The sequence below is a fragment of the Scaptodrosophila lebanonensis genome, unplaced genomic scaffold (assembly GCF_003285725.1).
Source record: "Scaptodrosophila lebanonensis strain 11010-0011.00,11010-0021.00 unplaced genomic scaffold, SlebRS2 tig00000098-arrow-pilon, whole genome shotgun sequence".
NCBI classification, from domain to species: Eukaryota; Metazoa; Arthropoda; class Insecta; order Diptera; family Drosophilidae; genus Scaptodrosophila; species Scaptodrosophila lebanonensis.
Window position 1 is genome coordinate 890,202 of NW_022060568.1, and position 12,574 is coordinate 902,775.

Consider the following 12,574-nt stretch of genomic DNA (forward strand, 5'->3'; position numbering starts at 1 on the left):
TAATTGCCAGCGGACACGTTTGCACGTTTCAGACTCAAAAACACAGAAGCGACAGAAAGACACAGAGCCAGAGAGACGCCTAGCCAAGCCGTTGAATTCTCTATGCATTCTCTATGCAGAAGTACACAAAAAATAGCGATGTTTGCAAGTATGTGTATATAGGTACATATTATTTATTTAGACAAAAAAAATTGTTGCTAACATAGACAATAAAATTACATTTTACATTATATTAATACATTGAGGACGCATACGCTAATCGACGAAAAAAAAGTGTTTATCTTTAAAGATTATTACAAACATTCATGATTTCTACAAATGCAGCTTTGTTCACAATTATACAATGGGGAGGGGGGTAGAGCTTATAATTTTGTTGTTGTTTTTGTTGTTGTGATTTGTTTATCATTTGGCTGTTAGATATTTGCCTTTGTTTTCCTTATTTTTACAACATTGTCATAAATTATTTGCGAGGCCAGCAAAAAGAGCAGCCTAAGGTGCTTCTGACTCTGACCGTCTGGCTTGCCGATATTGAAGCTCACATGCATTCAGAAACATTCACGCAATTACTTATATTTATATGTTCGTTTAATACTTAGCCCTAAGTGTTTGGGGCATTAATAGTTGTCCATTTATCAGGTTAACTGCTAAACCATTCGAACCAGTGAGACGGCATGTGCAGACCATAATATGCTGAGACCTTCGATCGATCCAGTATTAAGGATTATAAGTATCAGCTTTGAGAGCACCACCAATTGCTGCTCATATATGTAGGCTGCCAACTCGAACTGCACTTAGCAGCCCTGCTAATCCCAGTTGTTAGATGTGAAAATTTTGAGAAACTAATTGAACATTTGTTGAATTTGCCCAAAAAGCATAACACACTTTTTTTTGGTGCTGCAATTTTTTTTTAGCAAATTAAATCCCCTCGAGGGAAAGCCGAAATTAAAATGAAAAAATTATTAAGCTGATAGCACATTTTATAATTCCCAGTAAATGATCAGCTCTCTCTGATATCTGATAATATTGTTGGTGGCATTATACTCGTAGGACCGAATTTTTTAAGTTCAGCTGGCAGCTAACCCGATAGACTGATTTCCTATAAGACCCCGATTAATAAATTATTAAAAGTTACAATAAATAAGCACACACACACACACACGCTCTCACATACAAATGAAGTAGCATTCACACACACTTACACACACACACACTCAAGCACACACCTCTCACACCTGTATTTGATCCTCATCGTCGGACTGGGCCTGGGAGCTGTCCACCGAACGGCCCGGCGGACTTCCCGGATTCAACGTCGGACTCGGCGTCGAGCGTCGACTGGCGGGACGGGAGCCGACACCAGCCGTCAGTTGCAATGTGGGTGATGGGGGTGTGGCCAGCGGCTTGATGACACCACCCGAGGCTGCAGCCGCCGCCGCCGCCGCCGCTGCTGCTGCTGCACTGCCACCGTTGGCCGCTGCTGCCGCCGCCGCAGCACTCTGATAATAGCTGCTCAGCGATGAGAGCGAACTGGAGGCAGAGAGATGTGAGAAGGGCGCCGTACTGGGTAGACCGGTAAGTGGTCCAACACTCGGCACACCCGCGTACAGATTGTAGGGCAGTGGTTTCTGCATTGCCGCTGCCGCCGCTGCCTGCCTGTAGTAAATGTCGATGCTGGAGTGGGGAGGGGCGCCGTGTGTGGCGCCCGCACCCGACGCGGCGGCATAGGGCCAGGCACCCAGATAGGGTGATCCTCCGTACAGGCGCTGGAAGGCCGCAAAGTTGCCCGCTTCGGCAAGCAGTTCGAGACCCACTGCCGTTTGGCGTTTCCATTTGGTTCTAGGGGCAAAGAGGTACGAGGAAAATGCGAAATTAGTTAAAGCGCTAAACAAAAAATTCTAGTCGTTTGGCTTTGCCGAATTCTGTGATGATTATCTTAAGTGAGCTTTTGTTTTCAAAAAATAATGCTTGGTTCATTATTTCTTTCATAAAACAAATGCAAAATTGTTTGTGAGATATATTAACATTATCATCTACTTGGAAGCAGAAGTTTCTATTCATTTAAACTTTTACATATAATTGCAAAAAACAGTGTATTCATTTTAAAAAACTCTACCATATAACTTGATTATTAAAGCTACAAAAACTAGATAGACTTTTAAGTTCTGTCTGCAGATATTTGAGATATATTTGTGGCTAAGGAGCTCAGATCACTTGAAATATATAACCAGCTAATAGATCTTAAAGCACTTCTCATATTATAAATGTAATGCCCATGCATACCTGCGATTCTGGTACCAGGTTTTCACCTGACAATCGCTCAAGTCCAGTTTGTGGGCGAGTTCCTGTCGCTCCTGCACGCTCAGGTATTTTTGGCGCTCGAAGGACTTCTCCAAAGTCTGCAACTGGTGATCGGTAAAGGCGGTGCGGGCCTTGCGCTGCTTTTTGCTCAGACCGCTCATGTCGTTCGTGGAGCCGCTCTTGATGCTATTGCCATCGTCATCTTTGGCACCTGCATGGTCGGGGAATGGGAGAGAAGAGGCACATTTACAATATTGCTGTACAAACAACAGACTGCTAATGACTAAAGTCCCATTATATCGTACTAAATAAGTAGTCGCACACTCACACACATACATTTATTCACATGGTCTGCTTGACTGTCTGCACGTTTGTCTGTCTGTCTGTCTGTTTGTTAGTCTTCGGCGTCGGGCGTTTATGGCCGCTTCCGCTTCACAAGGTGCCGGGCCTTTGGCCACTTCTTGGCACAAAAGTACACAAAAGTAAACTAAAGCACACGCACACATTCCCCTCCTGCCACACTCTCTACCATTTAGAGAGCGAGCGCTGTGTAATAAAAATGTACAGTAAAATGTCTAAAGTTGGCTTGCCAGCCATCCAACCAGTCAGCCAGCCTGCCAGACAGACAGACAGACAGCCAGCCAGCCAGCCAGCCAGCTATCCATCTATCCATTCAGCAACCCCTCTGGCCGTGCAGTTGCCATTTAGTACATAAAATTTATGTAAATTCATCTGATTGTGGTTTTCTGATAAGCGCAAAATGAGTTGAGTGAGTGCTCCGGCGACGTCGACGTCGCTGCCAATGGCGGCGTCGACGCTGCCGCTGACGTCAACTTATGACCGTTAAATTATTTAAAGCGAAAATTTGCCAAGTGAACGTTTTGCTAGAGCGCTTAACATTAATTCGTCTCTCTTCTTCTTCCTCTTGTAGCAGTAGTAGTAGCAGTAGTTGTTGTTGTTGTTGTTGTTGTTGCATGCACGTCTAAAGTTCCCAAAAGGGGACAAGTTACTCGTACAAGCGATTCATTTGGCAGGCATGCATGTGCATTTATTTAATGTGGCTTTAATGTCTAAAACGATCGATTGTTCGGTTAATTGTAGTCATAATTAATCATACAAGTATTTTTATGATGGCCGAATGCAACGTAATAGGTCTACATTTCTATCGAACTTGGAATAGAAGCGTCGCATGAATACCCCAGACACAACTTGAATATAAGTGTCCTGCGTAAGAATCTAATATGCTCACATATAGGCGGAAAATAGTGGACTGAATATTGAGAATATTTGACTCATAGAACTCTCAATTTATTTATAAATTATATAAAGTATTCTCAATTGAAGCGAAGGTTCTGTTGGCATTTAGAGAATTCAAATATACTATTCAAATAATACTATATATATATATTTTTTTTTTGTTAGATTTGGTAGCTTGTGCTTTAGCTGTGTTGGTTGCTTTTTTAATCCCAAATTGTGAGATTTGTGATTTTAGTTTGTTTGATTTAATTCAAAATATTAATCGAATTTAGAAGAGTTTGCGATAACTTTGTTTCAGTTTTTTTTTTCTTACAAGACATTATTTAGTTGATTTAAGGACGAAGTGTACATTCTGATGCCAAAACTTGTTTCGGAGTTGAATTTGTATGAGTTGAGTTTGTCCCTGATTCCTGACTATGTATTTTCGTAGTGAAAACTTGCAACTGAAATTATAGCTGTTGACACGATCTTTGTGTATGGCTCAGGCGCGACTGGGAGATGCTGACTTTGAGCCACAAATTGTATCAGGTTTGTCTGTGATTGTAGATCTGCAGTAGTCCTAAGATTTTCTCCCACCCTCCCCAGACTCTTCTCATAAATCAGGTTGTGGATGCAGATGCACGAGTATATTTTAGTCTTTCAAATCGGCGCAAACCGGACGGCCAATCGCAGGCCAACTTGGTGGCATTGTACGAAGGCAAACCAGAGACAACAACCCCAACAACAACAACAGCAATAACAACAAACATACAAGTAGTACTATATAGCAGGCAGACGCGACTACCGTTTATAAAAGTGCAACTTGAAAACTTCACAGGAAATTGCAGTAATAAATGCGAAAGATGCAGTCACTGCAATTGCACAACCAGCATTGTGTGTGTATGTGTGTGTGTGTGTGTGTGCGTGCGAGTGCGAGTCTCTGTGTGTGTATGTGTGTGTGGACAGTAAAGAGGCCCGCAAGGCGACTATTAAAGGGTTAAATGCATTTTTATAACAATTTCCACAATTAAATGATTGTCAGTTTTGTTTCTGCCAAACGACAGCAGTCGCGCAAACGTTCGACAGAGAGGGGCAGAGAGGGAGAGAGCAAGAGCAAGAGAGGGGTAGGGGTATGCGAGACAAAGAGAGATAAGGATAGCACAGACATACACACACACATACACGCTTGTGTATGTGCCTCTGCTTCAGCTGTATAATTATTTTTTTGTGCCCAGTTTGAAATGAAATAATAATTTTTGCAACATGCGCTTTGTTTGCCTTCTTCCGCCCTCCTCCCGACCTCCTTAGTGGATGTATGGAGTGGGGAGGGGGAAGCTTTGCACAGCCGTGTGGGCGTTTGGCATTGCATTGGCATGTTGCTGTTGTTGTTGTTGTTGTTGCTTAAACAATTCTGCTGTGCGAACTGCAAGACAAATAAACATTTAGTATAGGTATTTGGCTGCCTTGACGACCCCAGTCCAAGGGCCTGGAATCTCATGCCTCCCAGTGGTCTGCCCCATGAAAGCTTTGCTCGCAGCGCAAACAAAGCGTGAAAATGCAATTTTCCAGCAACAACAACTGCTACAACAACAAACAACAACAGCGGTAGTGAGCAAAGCGCGCCACAATTGAAAGAACAGTCGTCGGCGTCGGCGTCGTTCGCTGCAGTTGTTGTTGTTGTTGTTGTTGTTGCTGGCAGACAATCACAGCTGAGCGTCAGAGTCGACACGACACCCAGAGCGCTCGCTCAATTTTTACAGTTTGTTTTGTAAATTGTTTTGTGGCTTTTTGTGCAGCACGCGCAGCACTCTGAGGCGAAAAAAAAACAAAAACAAAAGATACGTTGGGGGTGAAAATTGGAAGCAATACAAAAGACTTAGGCGACGAACTTGCAGCGGGCTGATAATGGAAAGAGCTTAAATTCTTGTGGGATTGCCGGTGGGTGTGAGGAATAGATCTGCATTTTCTAGGGACGAGTCAATAATTGTGCTATTAGCAACTTATTGGAATGCAATTGGGAATTTTCGGTGAAAACATTTCTAGGGTTAGTTCCGTCTAATTTGAATTGGGCCGAGCCTTTACTGGGATTCCTAGTAATCATTCTTGTTCTTATTATTTTCAATAAAGTATTGAAACCCGATTAAAAAATAAAACACTCTTCAAAATGGTTCATTGACATTTTGCATATAATGCATATAATGTCCTATAGATATATACGGGAGCTGTGTGCGAAACCCTATTTCTAACTGACACGCCCCTGTTCCAATACTGTACTGTATTGTAACGCCCTCACTGCAACGCACCGCTCCGCCCCGCCCCGCCCCAAATAGTACAGAAGCTCACCTCACCATTACTACAAACGCTGTTATCGTCCATGTGTCCTCCGCTGCCCGCCTCATCGCTATCACAACAATCCTCATTGTCCTCGTGGTAATCGCTACTGTCGTCCAATTCTGGTGGTGGTGCATTCGTAGCCGCTGCAGCTGCTGCTGCCGCCGCCGCTGCCGCTGCGCTGTTTCGCGCCACCGCTGCCGCATGTGCCGCATTCGCGTAATGTTGTTGCATGGCCGCTGCATATTGAGCCACATTGAGGCCATTGGAACCGATTTGTGTGGCGCCTACGGTGCCGCCAAAGTGGCTCAGCTTGTGTGGTGGTGCGCTGGTGTGGCTTGATGGTGGTGGCGGTGGTGCCTGCACGTGCAACAAATTGGTTGCAGGGTTGCCCGCCGTTGGCGGTGGTGGTGGCGGTGGTGCTGGCACCACTGCTGTGGGGTGTTGCAGTTGCAGATGTGCCGCCGCTGCCGCAGCGGCTGCTGCTGCATGCAATGCATGCGGATGGGCATGGGCATGGGCATGGGCGTGAGCATGAGCATGCGGTGGCATGTGGCTTGCGGGCGGTGTTAGAGTCAGGAGGGAAGGTGGCGCCGCCGCTTGGTTGGGGGAATGGGGCGCCGGCGGTGTTTGCTCTCCACTGCTATTGTTGTTATTGTTATTATTATTGGTGGTGCTGCTGTTGTTATTGTTGTTGGTGGTACTGTTGTTGTTGTTATTGTGGTGCTGTTGCTGTTGCTGCTGCTTGTAGAAAGCCGCCGCTGCAGCCACACTAGCGGCGTTCGCTGCCGCCGCACTGCCCGCCAAGATATCGTTGATCATGAAACGGGAGCGACTTGGCTTCAGATTCGATGATGACATGCTGGAGTGGTGGCTCGACTGCTGTGGCTGTTGCAGTGATGGCTGCTGGTGGTGCAACTGCTGCTGTTGCTGCTGCAGCTGATGGTGATGGTGGAGATGGTGTTGATGTTGGCCGTGGAGATGATGATGATGCAGCGGCTGATGTAAGTGCGGCGGCTGCTGTAGCTCGATGGGGGGCGTGGTTGTCGGCAGCGTTTGTGTAAGGATGGTCATTGAGTCTTTCATTGCCACTGGCCACAAAACAATGCGCACACTCACACCTACACTCGCACACGCAATCAATTTGTTTTTGGCCTACAATGGACCCAAGTTGTTTAGCTTTCGTGCACTGCGTCTAAGGTTCTGAATTGTTGTTGTTTTTTGTTTTGCACTTTTTTTTGCCAAGTTGCTTATGGCTGTTCGTAACACACGCACACACACTCACGTAAGTACGGCACAAAAAAGGAGTGGGCAAGAAAAAAAATTAAATGAAATAAACGAAGGTTCAAAAATGTTGACTTCTTGGTAACTATAAATATCTAATTGCTGTTATTTGACTGGCAATTGTTGTTGCTCGTCTTCGCCGCTGCCTACCGCTTGCAACGTTGCGCCAAGACTGTCAAAACGAGACTAACCGCACCTGCAGCGCGCCCGACGCACAAAACTCAGACTCAGTCAGGCTACGTCGCAGTCTCTGCCAGCGTCAGCGTAGCAACATTTTTGCTACATTGTACAGAGAGCCCGTTATAGGAGGTGCTGCTGCTGCTGCTGCTGCTACTGCTTACGGTGGTGTTGGTGGTGGTGGTTACGGTGGTGTGAAACCGATTGCCAATTCCCAGCTCTCCAGAGCAAGCGAGTGCGCCGTTTATTCACTCGCCTTCTCTATCACACAGTGCAGCGTTTGCTGTCTCGCTTGCACCACCGCCTTAGCACTGCGCTCTCATTCGCACGCAGCGCCATGTTGCCGCTGTCGCTGCCAATCTGCGCTCTGTGCTGCTCAGTCTCCGTTTTCTTTTCCACCTCATCGAGGTGAGTTCGAAGGCAAAGCGAGCACATTTTTATGGCAAAACTTTCGCGTGCTGCCAGCGATGACGCGACGTCGGCATCTCTTGGCTGCCTGTTTAACGCCGTTTTGAACTGCAAATGTCGGTCAAAGTTTGCGGCCAGGCCGCGAGCGACTGGTGGGCGTTGATTTCGGGTGCATGCACTCGTCAGAGCTCTGCCATAAACAGTCAAAATATAGACTGAATTGGCAGCCAAATGGCAACAGAGTCTTAGGCAGAAAGATCTTGGGCATTATTAAAATTAGCTGATTGTTCTATCCTTATAATCCTACAAATTACTCGACCTATCGGCATCTATTGTGAACTCTAACCCAAAATGAATTTCGGAAAAAATGTAATTTATATGAGTCATGACAAAATATAAACAAAATGTTGCAATGTGCAATCTCTGAATCAAACTCAATTTTAAAAATATTTTATTTCAATGAAGACTCATTTCTACTATATTTGCATAGAGATATATATTAATTTCTTATTTGTATTTAAATATATTTTAAAAATTAAAACTAAAGCTATATATAAAAATATATTAAAACAGAGCTATGTTACTGCAGTCATATTTGGCGTACTTGTCGATAAAAGACATACACACAAACAAACAGTCCAAAACACTCCATAATTTAAATATAAAGTCCAATTATATAGCACCACTATAAAGCCACTCTGGAACTATGGGAAAATACATGTGCCAGCAATAACGAAGTTACTCATCGAGTCCAATCTAAGATCTTTAGTATCCTCCCACAATGGTCTTAACATTCCGACAGTAACTGCTGAAACAAACAACACATTAAATGGTTAAGGATATTTAATATAAGTGTTTGGAACATATAACTTATAAATAAAAAATAAATTATTGTGTTAAAAGAAAACAATGCTTAAAATGATCTCAAATTCACTTAGTTTTGAACCAAAGATGTGTTTTTTTTAAACTGATTGAAAGCATAATATTAAATTTAAAGATATGCTTTTTTTAAATAAAAATGTTGTACGCATTGAGCTAAAAATTAATAATAATTAGTTTCGAATATCTACAAAATATTCGTAATAGGAGATTAAATGGGAGATAATATGTGCCTTCGAGCTAGACCTGTAAAATATTCAACATTTTCTCAATATTTGAATTTTTGAATACACTGCTTATAGAACATAATTATATATTTAAAAATTACAAGTTTTTATAGCGATACATTTATTTATTACTTAAACTAAAAATGTATTGCATTTCAGTAGAAGCGTGTGTAATTTTGAGGAGACGAAAATTGTATTGATGCGAACAAAAAATTGAGCATCGTCGCAATTATTGAGCGCATTGGCAAGATGGCGTCGAATCCGAAACAATTAAAATTTCACGCCAATACTTCAAAGCAAATTGCGGTGCGCGCACACATGTTGCCCGAAAACTAATGACAAATAGAAAATAGTAGAGCGGCTGTGGTTGAAATGCTGGTGCTGGTGCTGGTGCTGTTGGTGGTGAAGACGGAAGTGCATCGAGGTGCCTGTTGTTACCAATTTGTCGATGCGGCGCGCGTTTGATTGATTTGGCCAGAAAGGCAGAAAAGGTCGTCCTTAATGCGCTCATTAGGATCGCTCATGCGGTTGTTGGCAGCAACCGAAACGGAATTAGAGCACCACAGCCCATGGAAGCCGAAACACCAACTGCAGGCAGAGCGCATGCGCGCGCTTCAATTGCCACGCACACATTAAAATAATTAGCTAGCTGGCTGGCTGGCTGGCTGGCAGGCTGGCAGGCTGGCTGGATGACTGCCTGGTTTACTGACTGGCACTTCAAGGATCAATGCAGCACGGCCTGGCTTTTGCCATTACCTTTACCATTGCCAATGCCACTGCCATTGCTATTCGTGATGACGGTTATTTGTACCTCTGCGCTCCTCAGGAGCATTTAAATGCATATAATTGTCCTGTGCTCGCACTTGCGGTTGCGCCTTTTGCGTTTTGAGTTTTGCGGTCGAATTCCAATTGAATGCTTAAAATAATTGCATATTGTAATCTAAAAACAACACAAAACGCATAGCAAAAAGAAATGCAACTGCACCAAATACTCACAATTCACATTTCACAACTGCCACCAACTACATACATACATATGCGTATGTATCTACCCATTGTGGTTGCCGGCAGAGGCGGAGGCAGAGGCACAGGGGCTAAGAAGCAGCCATCGGCCACTGGCCACTGGCCAGTTGCCACTTGCCACTTGCCCGTTTTTCCGGTCGTCAGCAATGCATTGGACATAGTGGACATGGATCGCAGGAAGCGTTTGGCTGCTGGCGCTCTCTTCTGCGAATTTCGTGGATTGCCACACGCCTATCTAACTATCTAACTATCTAACTATCTAGCTACCTAACTATCTAATTAGCGTGTTTGTTTGCCGGTTAATGTTCATTAATTTATTGACTGGGGCCTTATCAGTACGGGAGTGTTGTTTGCTCTACTGTTAACAACATCCGCAACACATTCAGCTGAAGTCGCAAAAATAAATGAAAACCAACATCCCAATACTACTAATAATAATAATAGTGTTCAGATTGCTTATACTCGTATTAGTAGTAAAGTAAAAGCTTCTCTAGGCTCGCAACAGATATCATTTCAATTGACGGCATAATGCAAATACAATACTAAGTTTATCTGGCAATGCATAAAATGGTTTGCATTCAATTACTTCAAGCAATTCAGAAAATGCTGCGCAATCTATAATTGATTTCAAGAATATCAATTACAAATAAATATTTGGCTAATTATTTAAAAACAAACTCTATTTTTATCTTCACTGCAGATAATTAAGGTGTAAACTTTGCTTTATTGTCAGTTATTATTTAAGTAATTCTATGTGCAATTATAAACTGAATAGGGGATATTAAATAGTAGTGCTTACAAATATTATGTAACCCTCTTTCATTGTTCATTTATTTCCTAGGGTTCAGTTAGCTTGTAATTCCGTTCAAGTTGATTTGAAATTAGACTTGAAATCGGAGTACACCGGGAATTGAAGTATTTAAGGTACTACTTTTTCTTTGCTGATGTTAATAATGCAAAGTATATGCAGAATTGAAATTTAAATATGTATCAGTACGAAGAGAGAAGTCAGACTTGTTGCTATACAGAAACTAAAGCTATCAAGTTAAGCTCTTTAATTGAAGACCGACATTAGGGAAATGGACGCGCAACTTTTCAAGCTGATCAGCTTGAATGATATTAATTTATGCTTAAAATTAGGCAATCGCATCCATCTGACAGATATTTAAATGCAAATAACGTGCCTTTTGCTCAAATTTGTTTTAGTTTGCCTAATTTGCCATTTTATGGAATTGAATCTGCATGGCTGTGAAGCAGAATACAAAACATATTTGCATAATTTTATTGCTCCCAGAACTGGATCAGTTATCCTAAGCTGTCCGGTTTCAATATTCGACAATTGATTTTCTATATCTCGTATCTTTTTATGGAAATGTGATCAATGGAAATTATAGTGCTTAAATCATTTGAGTGAACATCTTAATAGGCATTGTTCAGTTTGTTATTTCTGAAAGTAATCTTCTACTAAGAGGATTATTAAAATTTTCGGAATTTCTGCACACCGTTCGGGGGTAATAAAAAAATATAGAATTCAAATGTAGTTGGAGTGGAAATGAATTAGTATAACGACAGACTCCCACCAACTTGTTTCCCTAGAAATGGTCAATTTGTCCGACGGCTTTCTTGATCCGATTGGACGAGCCTTTGGACTTTGGAGTAGATAATTTATTTATTATTTATAATTTCATTTATTTCAATGGTTTCAATGATTTCGATAATTGATATGTCATCTTTTCTGGAAAATATTGAAAGGATCTGTGACTTCGGTTTCAGTTGACTATTAATTGAGATTGGAAGATTTTCTCATTTTTTTCTCTGAACATATGAACAGCCATATTAATGGGAACTAAAAGCCACTACCTTATCCTTAATTCATTCCAAATAACTTACTCACATTCATCTGAACTACTTCAGTTTTTTAAATATTTACAGCCTGCAGTTGAACAATACGAATACCATTTCTGAATAGTTTCACGGTCTTTGAATTCTATCCACCTATGGGAGAATCAAATGCAATAATGCTGGCTTAATTTTGAGTACACATATACTATATTTGAAATGAAGCAACTGTAAGGATCTGCAGACAACATGTTTGTCTATAAAGAATCGGCTAAATATGTAGTCATATATAATTGGTACTACAAAGCTTATTGATTGACTGTAGCGGAGAAAAGACTATTCAACGTTCTACTCCATATGTCCTAACACGATCATAGGAACTCTATTCGGTTTAATGAATCGTGGCCAGTTTGACAAGTCAAGCAAGCCAAACCCACACACATCGTTTACATATATACCTACTTATAAGCATGAGTATATAGCATACAGCTCTATAGACCATTGAATTGACAAATAAACCAAAACAAAAAAAAAGCCCAACACCAATTGCATTTGCATTTTACCTTTTGCCGTTTGCCGTTCGTTCTCTTCGCTCTTCGGCTTTTCGGTTTTGGTTTGGCATCTCTGGGTCTGGGTCTGTGTCTGCGTCTGGATCTGGCGCAGCAGAGGAATCTTAATCGGCATCTTTGATATTATAATGTTCGTGTTACTGCGTGGACAAACGTAATAAAATAACTGATCGTTGTCGCTGATAAGTTAATTTACTTTTAATGTGCTGCCCTTCGCCTTTGGTTAGAGACGTGGGGGTAAATGGCTTGTAGGTGACAAAGGGTCTGCTTTGAGGCCTTTCTTGATCTCGGTCTCCGACTCGATCT

The 12,574-nt window shown here is 42.2% G+C and overlaps 1 protein-coding gene across 1 annotated transcript; it reads right to left on the reverse strand.

Moving 5' to 3' along the window:
- Positions 1-1,226: 1,226 nt before the first annotated feature.
- Positions 1,227-9,361, reverse strand: LOC115627942 (homeobox protein B-H1-like). Its single transcript, XM_030523835.1, has 5 exons — positions 9,276-9,361; positions 6,523-6,757; positions 5,880-6,222; positions 2,278-2,506; positions 1,227-1,833 (listed from the first exon to the last, which is right to left on the reverse strand). Exons 1-5 carry the CDS (start codon positions 9,359-9,361, stop codon positions 1,227-1,229), a joined length of 1,500 nt encoding a protein of 499 aa, XP_030379695.1.
- Positions 9,362-12,574: the final 3,213 nt, after the last annotated feature.